This window comes from Monodon monoceros, unplaced genomic scaffold (assembly GCF_005190385.1).
Source record: "Monodon monoceros isolate NGI ecotype Baffin Bay Population unplaced genomic scaffold, NGI_Narwhal_1 Super_Scaffold_7, whole genome shotgun sequence".
Classification (NCBI taxonomy): domain Eukaryota; kingdom Metazoa; phylum Chordata; class Mammalia; order Artiodactyla; family Monodontidae; genus Monodon; species Monodon monoceros.
In genome coordinates this window covers 64,383,695-64,406,622 of record NW_021703784.1, presented here as the reverse complement: position 1 = coordinate 64,406,622, position 22,928 = coordinate 64,383,695, and the positions used below count along the sequence as shown (strand labels likewise).

The window sequence follows — 22,928 nt, the reverse complement described above, 5'->3', positions numbered from 1 at the left end:
AAAAAAAAAAAAAGATTCAAAAGTGACTAATGGAGTCTTTGGTGGTATGTATTTTACCACCCTGATATGGAGCAAATTAAAATTTTTATGAGATGTGTAAGTGAGATATTAGTTATATAGTATGGTTTGTTAATTTAGGTACACTTCAGTATTCATGTCCCTTATTTGATTATCAACACAAAAAAATTAAAATTCCTCTCTCAGTTTTGGTTTGTCAATGATGGAACCATCTGAGCCCCTTCGGACGAATAAAAGATGATGTATGCCACTTTTATCCATTCTATACAGAGCAGTTCTCTAAGGATTTTGTTAGAAATAGTTTTCTACTGCTATAAAGAAACAATCTACAAACACTACTATGTGAAAAAGAACAGGAGACCCCAAGTCTGTGATGATCTGTTCCCAAGTCTTAGACCCATCATTTGCGTTGAGCATGCTTTTTAAGTTCTCAGAGACTCGGTTTTCTAATCTGTAAAATGGGGATAAAATACCTAAATAAGAATGATCATGATGATAATGTCTCATATTTACTAAGGGCTTGCTCTGAAGCAGGTAACCCATAGGTAGGTGCAATGTTCGGTCCATGAGGTATACAGAAATGATTTAACTTGCTCTTTCAGACTTAGGTCTAAATGTAGGAAAGCCATGCACGGATCTGGCCCCCCAAACATACAGGCACAGAACAAAGTGAATATGCCTCGCAGGCTGGAGCCTATGAATGCATAAATCAGTATATGGTGTCAATTAAGTTTATTTCAACTCTCCCTCCTTCATGGTGGAAATAATTTTCTCATGTGTGATGCCCTGGCCCAGCCCATGGCGGGAAGGATGCTTCCTTTCCATTCCCCAGTGCCTGGCAGAACCAGGCCTGCCTTCCTCTGTGCTCCCAAAGCACGTAAGTCATGACCCTCATCTCACTGTGTCATAACTACTGGTCTGGGTGTCAGTCTCCCGAGTGAGGCCACAGGGCATCTGCCAGGCCCACTCTAGATTCTCAACAAATATTTGTTAAATGAATGGATGGATAAGTGAATGAATGCGTGACTAAATGACTTTGTTCCTATTAGCACATGGGATGGAGCTAAATGCTGCTATCACGGCCCCAGTGAATGAAGCTAAGAAGGACTTGCTGTGCTCTGGTGGGGGCAGAGGAAGGCTGGCTTTGTGCCCCCTCTGACTTCCAGGCTGGTGACACAAGGCAGGAAGAGCGCTCCACTCTGCAATGTGCAGCATGTTCTGGTCACGTGTCTTCATGGGGGAAAACGTCTTTAACAAAGGCCCCAAACATATCACCATACTCACCCTCCTTGAGCATTTTTTCTCTTAATTTCTGCTCCAGTCTGCTTTGATGATCTTCTAATTCTAGTTCTCGGGCCCTGGGGATGAGAGAATGTTCAAACTTTGTAAATACTGGAGATCTGTGTAGAAATATTGACTAACAAACCCATTGACCGTAGCGACTGCATTCTTTTTTCCTTATTAAAACTGGGGTCTTGGGGGCTTCCCTGGTGGCGCAGTGGTTGAGGGTCCGCCTGCCGATGCAGAGGACATGGGTTCGTGCCCCGGTCCGGGAAGATCCCACATGCCGCGGAGTGGCTGGGCCTGTGAGCCATGGCCGCTGGGCCCGTGCGCCATGGCCGCTGGGCCTGCGCGTCCGGAGCCTGTGCTCCGCAAGGGGGAGGCCACAACAGTGAGAGGCCCACGTAACGCAAAACAAAAAACAAAAAACAAAAAAAAACACTGGGGTCTTGGAATATCTCAAAACTGAAAGTTTTGCTGCTGCTACTGCTGCTGAGATATGCTGAACTCAAGAGATGATGGGGAGTTGTAATGTGCTCTCAGCAAGCTTTTGGAAGGCCACCCAGGACTGGATCGTGAAGAAATGACTAGAACAGTAGAAGCAATGACAATCTGAAACTCTCCTCTCTTTTAGGGGCAACGTGACTTCAAGTATCACCTCTAACAACTCCCAGATCTCTGACTGTGGTAAACAAGAAAACAGGGAGGAAAGAGGAGTGAGACATTCTGTCCGGGTGGAGGCAGAATACTCAGACAACTACCCATCTGGTTGTAAGTGATGTGGGAAGAAGAATCAGCGATGTTTTGGAGGAGTCAAGCTGGAGTGCTGAGGACTCAGTGTGTCCACCGACAGAACAGCAAAGTCAAGAAGTGAAGTTAGCTTTCGGTGAACTTCACGACCTTTCCATGGCTGGGGATAGCCCATGTACGTCAGAGTATGTGTGTAAGCTTCCCACAAGCTGGGCCATGTGGTAATATGGAGGTTCTGCAAACCTTTGGGAGTGCAGGTCTGGCGTTCTTAGGAGAAATGAGGACCACAAATGGATGAGGCAGGGGTCAGAGGTGATAGGTGAAGCCACGTAATCTCTAAAAGGGAGGCCACAGAGCAGCGGTTCCCAAACTTTTTGGCACCAGGGACCAGTTTCGTGGAAGACAAGTTTTCCACGGACGGGAGTGGGGGCCGGGGGAGGGGGGGAAGGTTCAGGCTGTAATGCGAGCGAGGGGGAGCGGTGGGGAGTGATGGGGAGCGATGGGGAGCGATGGGGAGTGATGGGGAGCAGCAGATGAAGCTTCGCTCGCTCGCCCACTGTTCACCTCCTGCTGTGCAGTGCAGCCCGGTTCCTAACAGGCCATGGACCAGTACCGATCCACAGCCTGGGGGTTGGGGACCCCTGCTATAGAGGAAAAAAAGGTTTGAAGACAGGACCTTGGGAACTCCTACATTTAGAAGCCAAGCAAAAGAGGTAGAGCCAGGGAAGAAGCGAGCAAAAGGTTGGAAGGGTAAACAAGAAATGCAGCATCACAGAAGCCAAGAGAGGAAAGTTTCAGGAGAGAAGAGAGAGATCAAGGGTGTCCAATGCTACAGAGACACTGAAGAGGGTGAGTGCTGAGTCTAGGTCCCTGGGTTTGACGTGGAGGGGGGGCCTTCCCTTGCAGCCCCACCTGCAGGCTGCATGTGTATCTGCTATAGCTTTGGGTCACTTACTATACCCTGTTGTCGCTGTCATTTTTACTACTTCTACTATTACGTGGGCCAAGGTCCATGCTTTGTTCAATACTCTCCCTTTTGTTATTGACACTCAACTTCCCTTGGCCCACTCTGGTAGCCAGTGGAAACGCACCACTCAGATCTTCCTTTAAGAGAGAACTCTGGAACGAGTGTAGTGTGTAGTGAGCTGACTGCTGTAGAAGAATCCACTTCACTGTTGTGCTGAGGCCACACTGTCCCTGAGCAGCTCCAGCCAGTGAGCGAGCACAGTGGCGGTGCTAGAGCTGGGCCATTTCTGCCCCACTTCGGACTCCTCGGATGGGCAGTCTTTGCTCTGGGGCTCCCTTCGCCTGGCTCAGGGCTGCACTGCGCTCTGAGGTTCCTCCTGCCAATTCTCATTCCCTCCCCTCTCCTTTTACAGATGTCAGGACTGCATGGGGTCTGAAGACTTCCCTCTCACTCCCACTCCCTTTCTCCTTTCTCCCAATACATCTCTTGTACTTCTAATTCTGTCTTGGCACCTGCTTTCCCAAGGGACCCAAAATGACACACCAGTGTAAGACGTTTCTCCTAGTTCAGCCAGGTCTTTCTCCAAACTAAAACCTATCCTTTACCAGAGCTCCCACCTGCCTTTGTCTAGCTCACACGTCCGAGTTCTCCTCCTTGGCCTCTGTTGGAGGAGAAAGTTCCCTCTGACAGTGTACCAAGGAGGGAAGCCACAGTCACTGAGCAGTCACCACCCACCTGACCTTTGCCGGCAGGGCCTGTGCCCTGACTGCTCCTCCTACAAACCTCCATGGAGCGCTTGCTATGTTTTCTCATTCCTCTCATGCTGTGTGCTTGCGTGTCTGTCTCCCCTGAAACCATGAGATCCTCGAAGATAGGGACTGTGGCCTGATTCATCTCTACTTCCACAGTACCCAGCACATTTCCTAGCACATGGAATGTGCTTGATACTTTTTTGTCAGTGAACTTTATAATTCACACCTGGACCAAAGGCAGACGATACAGTTGTATAAAAAGGGCTTTGTAGTCAGGCGGAGATGGACAAATTACTTAGTTGTTTTGAGTCTCAGCATGTACATCAATTTAAAAAAATAGTAATAATAAAAGTAATTGCTACAGATGAGCCCTTCTTCCCCATTCCTGGCATTTCCTTCATGTCAGTGGAGCTCAAGGAGTATAATTCCTGGCTTCTTCTCTCCACTTTCACGCTTATGCTCACTCTCACCCCAGGGGAGGTGAATTTGGGAAGAACAGACTAGGGGAACTCAGCTCACACCCTTTCTCCCTGGGGATCAGCCTGCCTGCAGCAAACATGTGTTCTCTGTTACTCTGAGCCTTGCTATGGGTCTAGGGCAAGATTTCTCAATCTTGACACTATTGACATTTTGAGCTGGGTAATTCTTTGTTGGTGAGGGAAGCGGGGTGCCCTGTGCATTGTAGAATGTTCAGTAGCACCCTTGACCTCTCCGCACTAGATATCACTAGCACCTCCCAGTTGCGATAGACAAAAATGTCTTCAGACATTGCCAAATATCCCTGGAAGGAGGAAGTGAGATGGAAATTGCCCCCAGGTGAGACCCACTGGTCTAGGGTAAAAGCCTTACCCCTAAGAAGCAAGTGATTCACTACCTTTTGTGACTAGGTAGATGAGTGTGTCTAATTCTGGGGTTGGGTAGTATAGTAAGTTGCACGGTGAACTCCCAAAAGATATGTCCACATCCTAACCCCTGGAACCTTAGAAAGTGACCTTATTTGAAAAAGGGTCTTTGTGGATGTAATTAAGTTAAGAACCTTGAGATAAGAATATTCTGGATTATGCCAGTGGGCTCTAAACCCAGTGACAAGTGTCCTTACAAGAGACAGAAGAGAAGACATGGACACACAGAGAAAGAAGGCTGCATGAAGACAGAGGGAGAGATTGGAGTGATGCAGTCACAAGCCAAGGGATGCCTGGAGGCACCTGAAGCTGGAAGGAAGGCAAGGAAGAATTCTCCCCCAGAGGCCGCGAAGGGGGCATGGCCTTCCTAACACCTCGATTTCAGACTGTCTTCCAGAACTGAGAGAGAATACATTTCTCTTATTGTAAGCCACCCCGTTTGTGATAATATATTAGTCCAGCCCTAGGAAATGAATATAGTTAGCAAGCCCACTTGGGCTCTCATATTTAGCCGAGCTAGCCATAATCAGTAATAAACACTTTATTTTGATATTCTGGGTCAACTATTGACCCAATTGTCTTATTTCTCACCCAGCTCAGAACCCAGGCAGAGAAGAGGAAAATAATTTTATTAGACCCCTTCAAAGACTCCCAAAATTAACTCTCAGGGTTGGGGTGAAAATGAAATAAGACAGCATAAGTGAAAGCACCCAGTACAACTTAGTCAGTTTATATTAAATGTTACTTCCTTTCCCTCCAGAATGGTGATAGGTAGAATGACCTTCAACATTTTCAGAGTACGGTAAGATCCATCTCTACTTTCTGATCTCCCAGCCAGACTGCAACCTCTCATTCAGAGGACAGCCAGACCGATCTCCACCTTCAATCCATTAAAGCCACAAGGAAGTGGTCAGGCGATTTCAGCAAGCCCTTCCCATGATTCACACACAGAAGCCAGACACATGCTTCCCCACTGCAGGTGTGTGACTGCAAGTGGGTCCCCCCTGGTGTGGGGGACAGGGATGGATTGAAAGTGTCTTATCCAAATGCCCTCCAGCTCCAGACCCATTACCTGAAATCATTTTAGCCATAGGACTCCACAGCAGAGAACAGACAATTGAAGATTCTCTGCACTAATGCCAGCATGATATGCAAGACATCAAATGTCAATTTGTCTCAATCACAATTCTGTATGCACAAGAAGAAAAAATCCTGAGACTTCAACCCAGGAGGGTGGGCCACCCCACTCCCGCCCCCTTTGCTTTTAGGCCTCACTGTTATCTGTGTTGCCTTACTTACATGATCAGTAACTCCGACTCATATCGCATTAATTTATTCTTCTCCAGAACCAGCTTAAACCATTCCTGCAAAAGCTGTGCTTCATCCTGTGTGCCTGAATCTGCTTAAGAAATCAACGGCAAATGGGTTAGATTGGCATTTCTCTTCCCATGATCAAACTGCTTTGGAGCTACTTTAGGGGGCCATGTTTGTAGCAAAAAGGGCTCTGCAGTCGCATCCCCCTGACAGCTTGTTGATGCCTCGATATCATGGACATGACAAATAAAACCCACCTGTGCATGCTCTGGGGGAGGTCCTCCTGGACATTTAGGGCATGAATACTTCAGCTCCATGAGCCATATACCCTTGACAATGGGCTGCCACTAATGATCCCTCTCCTACCTATCTGTATGTCCTCCATAAAACTTCTATACAGGGCTTCCCTGGTGGCGCAGTGGTTGAGAATCTGCCTGCCAGTGCAGGGGACACGGGTTCGATCCCTGGTCCAGGAAGATCCCACATGCCACGGAGTAGCTAAGCCCGTGAGCCACAACTACTGAGCCTGTGCTCTAGAGCCACGAGCCACAACTACTGAGCCTATGAGCCACAGCTACTGAAGGCCATGCAGCACCTAGAGCCCATTCTCCACAACAAGAGAAGCCACCACAATGAGAAGCCCGCGAACCTCAACGAAGAATAGCCCCCGCTCACTGCAACCAGAGAAAGCCCACGTGCAGCAACGAAGACTCAACGCAGCCAGAAACAATAAATAAATAAAATAAAACAATTTATTTAAAGAAAAAAAAAACTTCTATACATTTGTGCATCACATCCTCCATCAAAGAAAACCCTAGTAACCCTGATGGTTACTATCCCCTTCTCTTCTTCTGAATCAAATGCCTACTGAGTGTCCAGGTAGGGTGTGGCTCCCTTTATGGGGCAGGGAAGCTCACACTTCATTTAGTCACAGAGGAGCAGTAATTGGCATTTTGAATTTTTGCACAAAGCCAAATGATGGGGGAGAAAAAGGTATTAGCTTTGAATCTCATAGGGAAAAAGTTATACCCGTTCACTCTTATAACTTAGATTATGACCTTTCTTCCTTTATTAAACAGAAGAATAACCATGAGAAAATTGACCCTGCTTTTAGATATTCAGTGTTAGATGCTAAATGTTTAGATAATAAAATGCTAAAACCTGGGCATGTTTGAGAAGCAGCAACATGGGGTGGCTTTCTAGTATTTCACCCTGAAATGGGAACACAGGCTGTGTTGCAAAGCTCATGGCCATTCTCGAAGGATTTATCCTGAAGGGTCCCATAGGTGGAGAGGGAAACAGGGCAGACAGAAGATGTGACCTTGGGCAAGTAGTTTAACCTCTCAGAACCTCTGCTTCTTCATGGGGTAAACTGAACAAGAAGACACACAAGTAATAGAGTAATAATAATGAACTGCTGTTTATAATTCAGGGTTACGTGCCAGTCGATGGGCTAAGTACCTTATATTCAACTCCTCACAACAAACTCACCGGTAGGTTCTCTTATTATCAAGTGGTTTCTTCAACCACTTGATGGCTGAAGAAACAGAGGTTTAAAAGATTAGAATAACTTGCCCAAGCTCACATTTAGTAAGTAGCAGGGCTAGGGCTTGAGTTCAAGGAAGCCTTATCCTAAGCCCATACTCTTCACTGCTTGTATACCCCTCCCCTGTCCTCATCCTTCCCTCCCTCCCTTAGGCCTGTAAGGTAAATAACGCCCCTAGCACATTGCCTTGCACACAGCAAGGTCATCTATAAAAATGAGTACCCTTTCTCCCTGTCTCCTTGAACACCCTTTTATTGATATGGAAACTGGGGTCCAGAGCACTTGATATGAAATGTCACAAATTATATATTTAGTTAATGTGCAAACTGATGCTACAATGCAGAACTTCTGATGAATTCATTCATCCATTCATCCATCCATTCAATAATGCCTATTTGTGGAACAGATGTCAGGTATTGCCTTAGGTACTGGGGATACAGTGATAGATAATGCCACCTATCACAAGAATTTTGGAGATAGTAAGGCATAGTTCCTGCTGAAAAGGGTATTGTTAGATAATCTTTTGGATCAGATGGACCAAAAAGCTAAAATAAGGTAGAATATTAGAAAACTGTCACAACAACAAAGCAGCAAAAATGACTGGGAATACAGAGAAGGGAGGCTTTTCCTGGTCAGGGTGTGAGGGTGGGCTTCCCCGGAGGAGGTGATGTTTGAACTGGGACGTTGAAGAATGGATAACACTTTGAGAGGAAATAATGAGGGTGGGGGAGGATATTCCAAGAAGAGGGAACAATATGATCAAAGACTAGGGGATAGGATAGAAGATGGTGGAGACAGAGATCAGGAAGGGCTAAGGGGACATGGAGGGGAGGATGATGAGAACTTGGAGGGTATGAAAATCTACATATAATAGAGGCCCCTTAGCCATGCTAAGGCTCTTGTACTTAATGCTGTAGATACAAAGGGACACTGAAGGTGGTTGAGTAGGAGAATGATACCTGGAGTTTCATGCAGGAAGGATTAAAAGGCGGAGAGAAATAAATAAGATGTTACAGAGCACCAAGTTGAGCTTCCTGTGCTTTCTAGTTTGTTCCCACTAGCTATCTATTTTACGAATGGTAGTGTATGTACGTCCATCCTAATTTCCCAATTTGTCCCACCCTCCCCTTCCCCCCCTGTGTCCACATGTCCATTCTCTACCGTCTACGCCTCTATTCCTGCCCTGAAAATAGGTTCATCTGTACCATTTTTCTAAATTACGCCTATGTGTGTTAATATACGATATTTGTTTTTCTCTTTCTGGCTTACTTCACTCTGTATGACAGACTCTAGGTCCATCCACATCTCTACAAATGACCCAGTTTCATTCCTTTTTATGGCTGAGTAACATTCCATTGTATATATTTACTACATCTTCTTTATCCATTCATCTGTTGTTGGACATTTAGGTTGTTTCCATGTCCTGGCTATTGTAAATAGTGCTGCAATGAATATTGGGGTATGTGTATCCTTTTGAATTATGCTTTTCTCAGTGTATATGCCCAGTAGTGGTATTGCTGGGTCATATGTTAGTTCTATTTTTAGTTTTTTAAGGAACCTCCATACTGTTCTCCATGGTGGCTGTATCAATTTACATTCCCACCAACAGTGCAAAAAGGTTCCCTTCTCTCCTTACCCTCTCCAGCATTTATTGTTTGTAGATTTTTTTGATGATGGCCATTCTGACTGGTGTGAGCTGATACCTCATTGTAGGTTTGATTTGCATTTCTCTAATAATTAGTGATGTTGAGCAGCTTTTCATATGCCTCTTGGCCATCTGTACATCTTCTTTGGAGAAATGTCTATTTAGGTCTTCTGCCCATTTTTAAATTGGGTTGTTTGTTTTTTTAATATTGAACTCCATGAGCCATTTGTATATTTTGGAGATTAGTTCTTTGTCTGTTGTTTCGTTTGCAAATATTTTCTCCCATTCTGAAGGCTGTCTTTTCATCTTGTTTATGGTTTCCTTTGCTGTGCAAAGTTTTTTTCATTAGGTCCCATTTGTTCATTTTTGTTTTTATTTTCATTTTTCTAGGAGGTGGGTCAAAAAAGATCTTGCTGTGGTTTATGTCAAAGAATGTTTTTCCTTGTTTTCCTCTAAGAGTTTTATAGTGTCCGGTCTTACATTTAGGTCTTTAATCCATTTTGAGTCTATTTTTGTGTATGGTGTTAGGGAGTGTTGTAATTTCATTCTTCTACATGTAGCTGTCCAGTTTTCCCAGCACCACTTATTGAAGAGGCTGCCTTTCCTCCATTGTAAATTCTTGCCTCCTTATAGATAGCCAGCGGGAATAAGCTATAAAGCACAGGAAGCTCAGCTCGGTGCTCTGTGATGATCTAGATGGGTAGGATGGGGGGGTGGGGTGGGAGGGAGGTCCAAGAGGGAGGGGATATATGTATACATATAGCTGATTCACTTCATTGTACAGCAGAAACTAACACAACATTGTAAAGCAACTATACTCCAATAAAAAAAAGAAAGAAAGAAGATGTTATTCTTTCTTAGGTTTCTTGAATGAATGACTGGATGGATGAATGGACTAACTTATAAACCTGTTGAGTACCACCATCTTCTGAGCATTGTTTGTGGTGCTGAGGGACAGGGATGAATAAGCACTGGTTCCAGCTGTTCAGGAAACTGGGAGCTTGCAGTCCAGTAGGAAAACCAACACTGCACAGGAAAATAGGACACAATGTGCCCCCTGCCATGCAACACAGGAGGGAAGCAATTCATTTTGTGTGGAGGAAGTGGGGAAACCTCAGAGAGGAGACAGTAGGTGAGCTCAGCTTAAGTGGATGAGTGAGAGGCAGGAGGAGGTGAAGAACAAGGCATTCCAGGGCATAGCTGCTGAATGAAAGAATGAAGTATATAGACTGGAGATCATATATAACATAGAAATTAAGAGCCTATACTTTAAACTCAGGCTTGGGATCAAAATTCCATTCTCTGACCTATCACTGTGTGGGCTTAAGCTCTTAATAGCCTCCCTGAGCCTCAGTCTCCTCATTTGTTATAAAGATGCAGTGGAGGGCTTCCCTGGTGGCGCAGTGGTTGAGAGTCTGCCTGCCGATGCAGGGGACACGGGTTCATGCCCTGGTCTGGGAGGATCCCACATGCCGTGGAGCGGCTGGGCCTGTGAGCCATGGCCGCTGAGCCTGCGCGTCCGGAGCCTGTGCTCCGCAACGGGAGAGGCCACAACAGTGAGAGGCCCGCGTACCACAAAAAAAAAAAACAAACAAAAACGATGCAGTGGGATCGTGCACACAAAGACCCTAGCCCAGCCCTGCCACTTAGTATAAGCTCAATAAATGGTAACAGTCATTATTCTAATCATATACATGATGGGAGAACACTTAGGGGTCATCTCTCCCAGCCATGGAGGCACATAGGAATTCCCTCTACCTCCCTCCCACCCCAAATTCTACTATAATTCTCCAAGGATGGTAGAATTCCCTGCTGTCCAAGAAGCCCACTGCAGGGCTGTGTACTCTTAAGGATTGAGAACTTCTTTCTTTTGATCTTTGATGGGTTGGCTGCAAGCCAGTGAGTCCAGTTGTGCCCTCTCGAGGAAAATAGAGAACAGTAACTCTATATTTTCATGAAAGACATTCAGATATTTGAAGGCAGGTCTCATGATACACTGAAGTGTTCTTATTTCGTCAGTACCTCCAGGTCATTTATCATTTTGTCATAAAAGAGCTACCCACTCTGTTTGCCCTCTAATTTCCCAGGACACATCTTAAGGAGAGTCCAGAATCAAACAACCCAGAGCGGAGAGACACCCTTGCACCTTCACCCTGTGCCCTGGGATTGCAGAAGTCCTTTTAGCAGCAGTGTCTTCACCTGGCTCTTCCTAACTTGCAGTCGAATCTGGTCTTTCCACAGCAGGGGTGGTGAAGTCTGATGACTTTATGTCCTACTTGTGCAACTGATCTTTTCCTAGACCTAATTCAAGACTTTATGTGTGTCTTGTTAATGATCATCTTGTTTATTTTGTTCCATCAGGGGGAAATCTTTGGGATATTTTCTCCATCTGACACATTTCTCCTAGATTTGGGATTTCTGTGGAATCGATAAAAAAGGGCATCCTATACCTTTACGCTATATTGAAAAACAAAACATCAGATAGGACTAGACCAAGAACACAGTCATCTAGCCCATTAGAGACCTTTGGGTGAGACTGTTCTATAAACTTTAAATGCATGGCACCCAACTGGTACCATCCAGTCCACATTTCTGTATTTTGTCCACTAGGCTCTTATAAGAAACTTTAATAACAAAATAATTTCCTGAAACCAAGCTTCACAAAGCCTGCTTTGTCCATTGGCATGACAAACCTCACAACACCACCCAGAAAAGGAAATGACATTTGTTTTCCAAAGCTTCTAAGTAAACACCAGTGATTCCTTAGTAATCTCTAAATTTCTTTCTCAATATTCACAATTTCTTTAACAATCCTTTCTAGAATTTTGACAAGGATCAGGACTCATGTCTCTTTCCCATATGAAAGTAGAAAATGTACTTATCACTAGTTTTTTGGTCCAGGAATTCTTCCTGAGTCTTCAAAGACTGAGGTATATCTGCAACTTATTTCAACACCAGGGGGTTAACTCAGTCAATCAACAACTTCTGATTTAGTAAGGCCACATCAAAGACACTACTCTCTGTATGTACGTATCATCTTTCACCCGGGCTTAGAAACCTGAATTCATTGTTCTCCCATTTTTCTCACCTATCCAGATTCAATTTCCTCATCTAGATATTTGCTTAACATTTCTAGATTGAGGACCATTTCCCTTGATTAAGAAAACAAAAGCGGAGAGTAGAAAACCCTGCCTCTCCCCAATCATGTAACATTATACCATCTGCTTCAGTGCTGGGTCTATCCTTGCCTTGTTTATAATCCAAAAGAAACAGCAATGTTTTGCTGTCTTTAGAGTATTTTTTGTTGTTGCCTTTCAGATTCAGCCTCTTTGCTACATTATACCTACAGGTTCAAGCCAGACTTTTATCTTGCCTTGCATGTCCCTTCTTCAGTCTTTCTTGTGTGTCCTTCTAAAATCTGGTCCCTCAGAGAGTTCCCTGTGCAGCCTCATTGATTTGTATTGATGCTGTACTCTACAAACACAGGTTGAACTGAATCAATCAATTTAATTTACTTTTTTGAGTGGAATAATTTTCAACTTTATAGCCTACAGTTTATTTTTTAGACTCTTCCTTTCCTCAGTAGTCAAAATCACTTTTGGGGATCTCTGAACATGGAATCAAGTGTAGATTTCTAGGGAATCTGCTTTCCCAAAGCATTGGATGCAGGCAGCTTGTGCCTATCCCAGGCTTGCCTTGCTCTCAACCTCAGCAATGTACTGAGATTTCCATCACCTCGCTGCTACCCACCAGAGAGCTTCCTTGCAGGTCCTAATGAAGTCTCAAGCAGCATTGCCCTTCACCGTAGATGCAGTAAAGTGTAGTGGCAGAGGGCACGGGCTTTGAGAGCGATCAGACCTTCTCTCCCACTTACAAATGTGTGACCTTGATCAAGTAACCTCACATCTCTCTGCCTCAGTCTCCTCTCTTGAAAAATGGGAGTGATCATAGTCGCTGCCTCCTAAATCGGTTATGAAGATTAAATGAGATGATACATGCAAAATGCTGAGCATGGTGCCTGGTACATAGTAAACATTCAATAAACTGTACCATTGTCATTACCACGCTGTTGTTTCTTCCAGTGTCTAGTTCTATAGTTCCACGTGGAGTATTTGCTGTATATCTTCAAACCTCAACTAGAGTGTAATCCCCGACTTGATTACATATGGCTAAACTTTATCTGGTAACTTCACTTGAGATTAATAAAAGCTCTTAAATAATTGTATATGTTTTTTGTCTCCATGTAAACGGAAGGGTCATATGGCTGGCTGGATCGTCAGCAGTTGCTTGGGAAGAAGACTAGAGACTCTGTGCCTATACAGACTGTGTACTCAACCATGTCTCCAGCTGGTCCCATGGCTGCTGGTGAGCTGCAAGCCCTTCCAGGGCAGGGATGTGACTGCTACATCTGGGAACCAGGATGCAGCTAGAATGGCATGGCCAGAAAGTGAGCAGCCTCTGGCTGTGAATAGAATAGCCCAGTTACCTAACCCTCGCTGCCACCCCTGCTTGTGACCACAGTCGACTGGTTCTTCCTTTGCTCCTGTGCCCTCACATCATGCTCTTTCTTAGGCAAAATACAAGGATTCCACTTGCTTAAGTGAAATAAAGTAGTCAAAACTCAACACAAAAAAACTTGTTAGGGCTTCCCTGGTGGCGCAGTGGTTGGGAGTCTGCCTGCCGATGCAGGGGACACGGGTTTGTGCCCCGGTCCGGGAAGATCCCACATGCCGCGGAGCGGCTGGGCCCGTGAGCCGTGGCCACTGAGCCTGCGCGTCCGGAGCCTGTGCTCCGCAACGGGAGAGGCCACAACAGTGAGAGGCCCACGTACCGCAAAAAACAAACAAACAAACAAACAAAAAAACTTGTTATTAACGGAGTCATGTAAATCAACCCACTTGTCCCTAAGTGAGCTCTCAAAAAAGCAAAGCAAACGTTGTCACTCCCTACTGAAATTCTCCTATAACCCCCATAATCAAGTTCAAATCACCTAGTCTGACAGCACTTAGTCCCTGCTTACATTAGAGGGAATGGCACTTAATGGTCCATAACTTTGTTCTCAATGGCCAATAACAGACTAAATGAACAATCCGTTCTTTAAAGTCGTGGCTTTTTAACCATTTCCTTTTGTCGGTAACGCTGAATGCTTCTCTGATTGTGTATTGATGTGTTGTTTTTCCATGTTGGGTCTTGTGTTGCTCTCCGGTTCACAACTATCTAATTCTTTAGACATGATTTCCTGCCCCCTATGAGAATCTATGAGAAGTCCTAATTTGGTTTTTGCTGCAATTCTCTCAATGCCCTCAACACCCTCAGTGATGTTCTGGAGCATGAACTGGCAGTAGAGTGATTACAGCCAGGATCCTCAGTAGCAGTGTGCAAGCATCTCCCTCAGATTGGCTGGGTTTCAGCCCCTGCCTCTTGTTCTCTGGCCTCTGGTCGGCTCTTAGATCCTGTGCTCATCCACGGGCCTATTTCATTTAAATCTCTAGCCAGGCCTTCTGTACCCAGTGCTCCGGGTACGTTGACTTCCCACAGGCTCCTTACACATGATGGTGATAATTTAGAAAGCTGCACTGGGGGTCTGGCCTGATTCAGTCTTGGCAAAGCCAGGATGCTGGAAGGTAGCTCATGACCCCATTCTGGGAGCCAGAGGCTGCAGCTGAAAAACAAAAATTCTAGTCCTTCCTTTATTAAACAGCTTTTTGTTTCGTTTTGCTTTTAGCTACATATCTATTCATCACAAAGTTTTTCTTGCTTTGAATTTTATTGAAATGATATCATACTATATGTGGTCTCTGCAACTTGCTCGTTTTAAATTCTTTCTGTATGTTTCTAAAATGCCTCTATGCTGCTCATTCCTTTTCACTGCTGAATATGTAATATTCAGTTGTGTGTGCCACAGTTAACTGTTCTACAATTTATCCATTTTCCTGCTAATGGATATCTACGTTGTTCTTAGCGGTTTGCTACTATGAATGATGCTGCTATGAACATTCTTGTATATGTCTTCTGATCCACGTGGGCAAGTTTCTCTGGAATATATACTTAGGAATGAAATTCTTGAGTAGTAGGTATGCGAATGTTCGGCTTTACAGCATAAAGCCAAATTGTTTTCCAAAGAGTGTGGCTGTTTACACTCCCACTAACATTGAATAAGAGCTCCCTTTGTTCCTCACCCTTGCCAAATACTTAGTATTAGATTTTATAAGTGTTGGTAATTTAATGGTTTAAAGTAGTTTCTCACTGTAGTCTTAATTTGCATTTTCCTAATTACTAATGAGTATTCTTCTGTGAAATGTATATTTATGCCATTTGTCTATTTTTGTATGGAGTTATTTGCCTGTCTCTTATTGATCTTTAAGAATTCTTTACATATTCTGGAATACTGAAAATTTATTATATTTGTTGCAAATATATTTTCCAAATTAGTGCCTTTTCTTTTTTGGTTATATTTGTTGCGAATGTATTTTCCAAATTAGTGGCTTATCTTTTCCTTTCCTTTATGGGGTCTATAGACTACCAAATTGAGGTCAAGAAGATTCTTAACTTTTCAAGTGCCATTTTCATATTAAAGTCTTTAATTTTTATGACATTGATTACATTTGTTGCAAATATATTTTCCAAATTATATGGTTAAAGATAAGGTTCAATTTTATTTTTTTCCTATATGGAAAACCAGTTGTCCCAGAATCACTTACTTTCTGTGAACTGCAGTGATACTGCTGGCTTATATCAAGTTTCCATATATGTAAGATTATGTTTGGGTTTTGTTTGTTTGTTTTTTAACGTTTTGGCCACGCCATGCAGCATGCTGGACCTTAGTTCCCTGACCAGGGATCGAACCTGCGCCCCCGGCAGTGGAAGTGTGGAGTCCCAACCACTGGACCACAAGGGGAGTCTCATGTTTGGGTGTTTTGGTGGCTTTCAGTAAAGTATTAAAGTTGGCTCCATAAAGGTTGTGCACATTTTTTTGGTTAGATTTATTCCTAGGCACCTCCTGTTTTTATGCTAATGTAAGCAATATCTTCTTTGTTATGTCATTTTTTAGAAACCAATGCTGAGATATGGAAATGCAACTGATTTTTCTACTTTGATCTTATTTCCAATTACATGATATAGGCTCTTATTATTTAAAAAAATTATCTGTACATTCCTTTGGGTTTCCATGTGGTTAATTCTATCATCTGGAAATGACAAAAGTTTGTTTCTTCCTTTCCAAACCTTGTGCCATTTTATCCTTGTCTTACTGTACTGGGTAGGGTCTCCTGTGCAATATTGAATAGAAGAGGTGATGGCAGGCATCCTCTTTTTTCACAGATTTTAAAAGAAATGCTTCTAATATTTTACCATTAAACAATGGTATTTGCTACAGGGTTTTGGAAGATATCCTTCAAATTAAGAAAGTTCTGACCCAGCAGTTTTACTTCTGGGTATTTATCCTAAGAACACAAAAACACCAATTTGAAAAGATATATGCAGCCTTATGTTCATTGCCGCATTATTTGCAATAGACAAGATATGGAAACAACCTAAGTGTCCACTAATAGATGAATGCATAAAGAAAATGTGGTATATATACACAATGGAATATTACTTGGCCAAAAAAAGAATGAAATCCTGCTGTTTGTGACAACATGGATAGACCTTGAAGGTATTATGCTAAGTGAAATAAGTCACACAGAGAAGGATAAATACCATATGATTTCACTCATATGTGGAATTAAAAAAAAAAGAACAAACAAAATAAAACAAAAACAAGGTCATAGATACAGAGATCAGAGTAGCGTTTTCTGAGAGGAAGGGGTTAGGGGGTGGGTGAAATGGGTGAAGGGGATCAACTGTATGGTGATGGGTGGTAACTAGACTTGTGGTGGTAACAACTCTATAGTGTATACAGATCAATATAATGCTGTACATCAAAACTTATATAATAATAAAAAAATTAAGCTTCAAGAAGGCAAAATAAAAAGTTCTTTTTTTGGTAAGAGTTTTTATCCTAAATGAGTGTTGAATTTTGTCAAATGATATTTTCTTCTTCTACTGAAAAGCCCATGTGGTTTTCCCTTTTAGTTTGTTAATATGATGATTGTTAAGTCACCCTTAGATTGCCAAATTTTAAAATTAATTGGATTAAATGTTCATTATATTCTTTTATCTTTTTGAATCTTTTTTATATCTGTGGTTGTGTCTGCCCTTTTCATTCCTAATTTATTTCTTCTCTCTTACTTTAAAAAACCAATTTAAGAGGATAGCCTTTAGTCTTTTATTAACTTTTCCAGTGAACCAACATTTGGCTTGCTTGATCCTCTCTGTTTTATCTTTATTCTCTATTTTATTTATATCTGCTCATATATTTATTATCTTCTTTCTTTAGGTTTATTTTGTTTTTCATTTCCTAAATGAAGTTGGACACTAAGCTCATCAATTTTAAGCCTTTCTTCTTTCCTAATAACAGTATTTAAGGTGATACCTCTAAGGACCATTTTCACTGCATCTCATGAGTTTTGATCTATGGTTTTCCTTTTCATATTTAGTACATTTTAAATTTCCAAGTATTTTTTAAAGTATCAATTTGATGTTTTTTTGATCCATGAGAAATGTATATTTTTACTTTCCAAATGCATGGTTTTAAAAAATACATTTTGGTTACTGATTTCTAAGTTAATTACATTGTAGTATAGAATGTGGCCTGTATAATATGGCTTCTCTGAGATTTACTTTACGAACTAATATGGTCAATTTTTGTAAATCATCATGTAAACTTGAAAAAAATATACATTCTCTAATTTGGGGGTGCATGTCCATTAAATTAAAGTTATTAAGTGCAATGTTCAAATTTATAGTAATGTTTTGTTTGACTCTCATTAATTGAGATGTACTAAAACCTCCTGCCATGATAGTAGAAATTTCTCCCTGAAGTTTTATCATTTTTTGTTTTATGTATTTTGAGCCTATTACAGTTAATACATAAACATTTAAAACTGTCATATCCTCTTGGTGAGTTGATCATTTTAAAATTATGTAGTGACCCTGTTTATTGCTAATCATGATTTTGGTATTAAAGGTATCTGCTTTTAATTACCCTAGCTTTATTTTGCTAGTATATACTTGCCAATTTTTTTTTTTACTTTAAACCTTTTATTTATTTATGTTTTATATGTGCCTGCTAAATAGCATATAATTGGGTATTGTTGTTTGTTAACTTTCACTGCTATTATTGAGATATTTAGATTTGTTTCTACCATCTTTCTTTGTGCTTTTTATCTTTTTTAAAATGCTTTTAAACTTCTATTTAGAATTGAGTGGGGGGTCTTGTTTGGTTGATTATTTTTTGTTATTTTTTCTCCCTTTGTTTTCCCTAGCTGATTTTTTTTTTTTTTTTTTTTGTGGTACGCGGGCCTCTCACTGTTGTGGCCTCTCCCATTGTGGAGCACAGGCTCCAGATGCACAGGCTCAGCGGCCATGGCTCACGGGCCCGGCTGCTCTGCAGCATGTGGGATCCTCCCGGACCGGGGCACGAACCCGTGTCCCCTGCATTGGCAGGCGGACTCTCAACCACTGCGCCACCAGGGAAGCCCTCCCTAGCTGATTTGAAGTTATACATTTTTTTTTCTATTCTTTCCATAATTACACTTAAATTTTAAATAGGTAATTTTTAATACCCTAACAAAGTCAACTTAATCAGTATTTTAGACTCCTTTTAGACAACATAAGGGCCCTGGAACACTTCACTTCTAATCATTCAACTCCCAACTTATGTCCATTTTAGTCTGGTATTTTAGTTCTATCTTTGAAAAAAAATCCATATTATTTTATACTGACAATGTTTATTTGTTTTACTTACATGTCAATTATTTTTTGCATTCACCATTTCTTCTTGACTATTTCAGACTGTCCTCCTAGGTTTATCTATTTTTTTTCCCTTTAAGCATATTTGCTAGAATTTTGTTTGTAGATAGTTAAATCTTTTTTTTAAACTGAATGTTTCTTTATTGTGCACTTGCTCTTGAAATGTAGTTTTTTTGGGTGTACTGTTCTAGCTTGAAGGGTTTTTTTTTTTTTCAGTCTTTTGAAATTATTATTCCACTGTCTTCTAACATCCATTATTGCTGTTAAGAGAGCTGTTAGTAAAAATTTTGTTCCTTTTTAAAGTGAATTATTTTTTCTCTTTATCCATTTTAATATCTGTCTTTGGTATCCTACATTTTCACATCATTGTGCCTAGGTAAGTGTGGATTATTTTAAATTTATCCTGATTTCTCTATCTTGGGCTCTATGTATCTGTAGATTTATGCCTTTCATCCACTTTGGAAAAAATAAAGCTAGCACTTATAAACCATGGATTTGGTGCCAGACCCTGTTCTAAATGCTTTGCTCAGTACCTCAACCATTATCTCAACCATTATCTCTTCAAATAATACTCAACCTTAATTTTCTCTATTCTCTCCTTCTGAGACTTCAATTAAACATATACCAGACCTTCTCATTCTATCCTCTATGTCTATAAGCTACTCTTTCCTTCTTTCCATCTCCTTCTATTCATGTGCTGCTTTACGGTTGATTTCTTGAGATACATTGTCCAATTCACTAATTCTCTCTTCTGCTGTGTCTAAGCTACTGTTTAGTGTATTCGCTGAAGTTTTAGCTTCAATGAATATAGTTTTCAGTTCTAAACTCTCTATTTATTTGATTATTTTTTTTAAAAAAAATCTCCGATCATCAGTTTTTATTTGAAAAAATTTAAATCTAAAGGATTAAGCATTATATTTAGTTGTTTCTTTAGTCTCTTTTCATCTAGAACAGTTTCCTAGATTCCTCCTTCCCTTTTTTTTAAATGACATTGACTTTTCTCACTTATTTTGCAGATTGTCTCTCAATTTGAATTTGCCTGATTGTTAAATTCAAGGTAAGCGTTTCTGGCTGAGGTGCTGCATAAGTGAACATGTATCTTTCTTAGTACATCACAGCAGGAAGCTCATGATGTTAGTTTGATTATGGTTATGATTGGTTAAGGTTAAGGTGGTGTTGCCTGTTCACTTTTATTTTTCTGCTTGCTAATTTTTGTATGTAATCTTCTATTTCTTTAAATGTTTCCCACAGAGACATAGTATATTCTGTATTTGATAACTATAGTTGAAGTTCTTGGCCATTTAAATTTGTTGATTTTGCTTGAACCTCATTCTTAGTGGCTCACTTCCTTGTGTTTTGGGTGATTTTTAAAATTATTATTATAAGCTCATGGTTTACTGAACTTAATCTGTCTGAATCCTGAGAGCCTAAACTGAGGCATGGTTTCTTCCATATAGGATCTATAATTGGTTTAGGAGTGCTAGAGACCTGGCTTAATATGGGAATCTCAAGGTTAGCTCCCCTACTTTTTGTTAGACCCAAGGCAACACTGGATTTCTGTTTTTGTGTTTGCTTCCCTCCTGGAACATGTAGGCTTCAGCATACCTTCTTTTCTCTCTCTTTTTTGGCCTGAGAGATTTTTCTCACTTACTTAAGAGCCTAGCAATGTTTTCAAAAGTATCTTGTTGCTGTGAATGGGCTTTTATAGTATTTAGTCCACCATTCCACTGCTCCACACTTCTTAGGAATCACATTCTGTATCCTTGGATGAGGTGGCCAGTTGGGTTGGGTATTTAGTTTAAAATATTTTTTTCAGGTAAAATTATTACGACAGTGTTTTTTAAAACCGAGGGTTGCAAAATTAATCTTATGGGTCACAACAAGCACTAAAAATCAGACAGAATAGAAAGTAGTAGTCTTTTATAGGTAGCAAAATTCAATATTATCTCTTGAAACATTTTATTCAATTATATATTTATATGTACTAACTTGTGATATAAAACATATTTCTTGCTGCTGTCATGGGAATTTTTTTGTGTAAAGCAATTGTCTAGGGCACACAGCTTTGAAGCCTCAATGACCCTAGAATCCATGCAATGGAGAGAGGACCCAAGGCTTCTTCAGGAAGAGAATCTTAGTCTTGCCCTCACTGGGCCCATCTCTGTTACAAGGCCACTGCTCGACCAGGTGGCTACTGAGGCTAAAAACAGAGGTAAATACATAATAAATGGATTATTGACATTTGTTGAGTGAGGTAATCTGTCATAAACCTTGAGCATCCCTGCATGTCTTCGCTGAGTGTGCCAAATAGCGAGGCCTAACCATCCTGTGTCCCTGAGCCACTCCTGCAGCCAGCCAAGTAGACTACTTGCTTCCTGGGAAAGGGGGCTGGCTTATTTACTGCTTGCCATAAAAGCTGCTGAGTTCCTCTACTCTGGCACAATCGACTGTGTGCACAGCTGTCATCAGGGCCTACCAGGCTACACCCTGGCACTTAGATACAGGGCAACTTGTACCACACTGCTGCTCCTGCTGTTTCCTGTGTTGTGAGTAAAAACTCCCTTGCTCTGATGCACTGAATATCACTGTTTACTTTCAGCACATAGAGTGTAGCAAATCCATCCAAATTCCTTGGTTGCTTAGCTACCAACTTCAGAGTCTTTGTCTACGAATGGCATCAGGATTCAGACTCAGGAGTGTCTGATTCTAATATCTGTGTTATTTTCAGGGCACCTTGTTGCTTTATTATCCAGGAAATTATTATTTCTTCTGTTCCTCAGCAGCAGTCAAGATAAAAACCACAGAGTGTAAGCCAAACTACTTCCCTCTTCCTGCCTAGTTCATTGCAATTTCTCTTGTCATAATGTGTGCTCCTGCTGCCACCTGCTGGCAGCCTCAGGCACCCTGCTATTTCTTTGTAAACCCCTTATCTGTGTGAAGGAAAAGCCATCGGGCTTTAAAACAAAAAAGCAAGAAGCTCAATGCAGGGATGCAGGCAGTCAGCTGGTAAACCATCCTCAAAGTTGGTAAAGCTGTAAGGGAGGAATATTCCGTTACATTCCCCTGGGGACTAATCTTTTCTCCCTCAAAGCTGATCTCAGTTTTCACCAGATTTTACCTGTCTCCAGGTATTGAAAGCAAGCACAGATTCCGTTATCTACTAAATTTGAATGGTGGTCTCTTGCTAAACTGTGGTGTTCCATCGCACATAACACTGACCACTCCACTGAGAACCAACAAAACCAGAAGGTAACCAAGAAGAGTCTAAGTGGCTGCAAAGCTCGACTTGACCTCTTCATAGACGGTGAGGCTCAGAGCAATCAGGCCGCTGCATATCATGGTCCTTTACTCTGGGCAGTTAGGACCATCAGGAGAATCCATTTCCTTTGTCAAGGACGTCCATCTCTCTCTCACACACACACACACACACACACACACCCTACAGAACATAATGACTTGTCATCTGGGGTGGGTTGTTGGACTTTGTTTTTCTTTGTTTCCCTTGCCTTGACAAAACGGGGAGAAACCCTTCCTGGGGGTGGGAGAGCTTATTTCTGACTGTTGGAAAAAGAGAAAGCAGGAATTGTTGTCACGACAATTGGGAGCTCATCAAAGCCTCATTTTGCTCGTCAGCCATCACTGCCCTCCGTCCTGCACCCCCGCGTGTTCCTCTAATTCAATGCTTGCCTAATGAATAACTCCTAGGAACAAAAGACCCTTTCAGGCTGGCGCACATCATTATCAGAGGAGACTTGTATAACTGTTGCAAACGACTCACGTTTTCAGGCCTGTCTCTAAATCTGGTTATTCACAACCTTTATAGTTCAATATTATTGCCTAACTGTGATCATTTTCTAATTATCCTAATAATACTTATTAAATAATTCCCATTAAATCACTT

At 41.7% G+C, this 22,928-nt stretch overlaps 1 protein-coding gene across 2 annotated transcripts in view; it reads right to left on the bottom strand.

Annotated features, from left to right (window-relative positions):
• Positions 1–22,928, bottom strand: part of MICALCL (MICAL C-terminal like) — a 54,754-nt gene that overhangs the window by 2,516 nt on the left and 29,310 nt on the right. Inside the window, exons 6-7 of one of the 2 annotated variants that reach the window (XM_029207070.1) lie at positions 5,970–6,072; positions 1,303–1,376 (exon numbers count right to left, since the gene is read on the bottom strand). In XM_029207070.1, coding sequence (XP_029062903.1) covers positions 1,303–1,376; positions 5,970–6,072 — 177 coding nt within the window. The remainder of the gene's footprint in view (positions 1–1,302; positions 1,377–5,969; positions 6,073–22,928) is intronic. The other variant, XM_029207071.1, reaches the window with a different exon arrangement.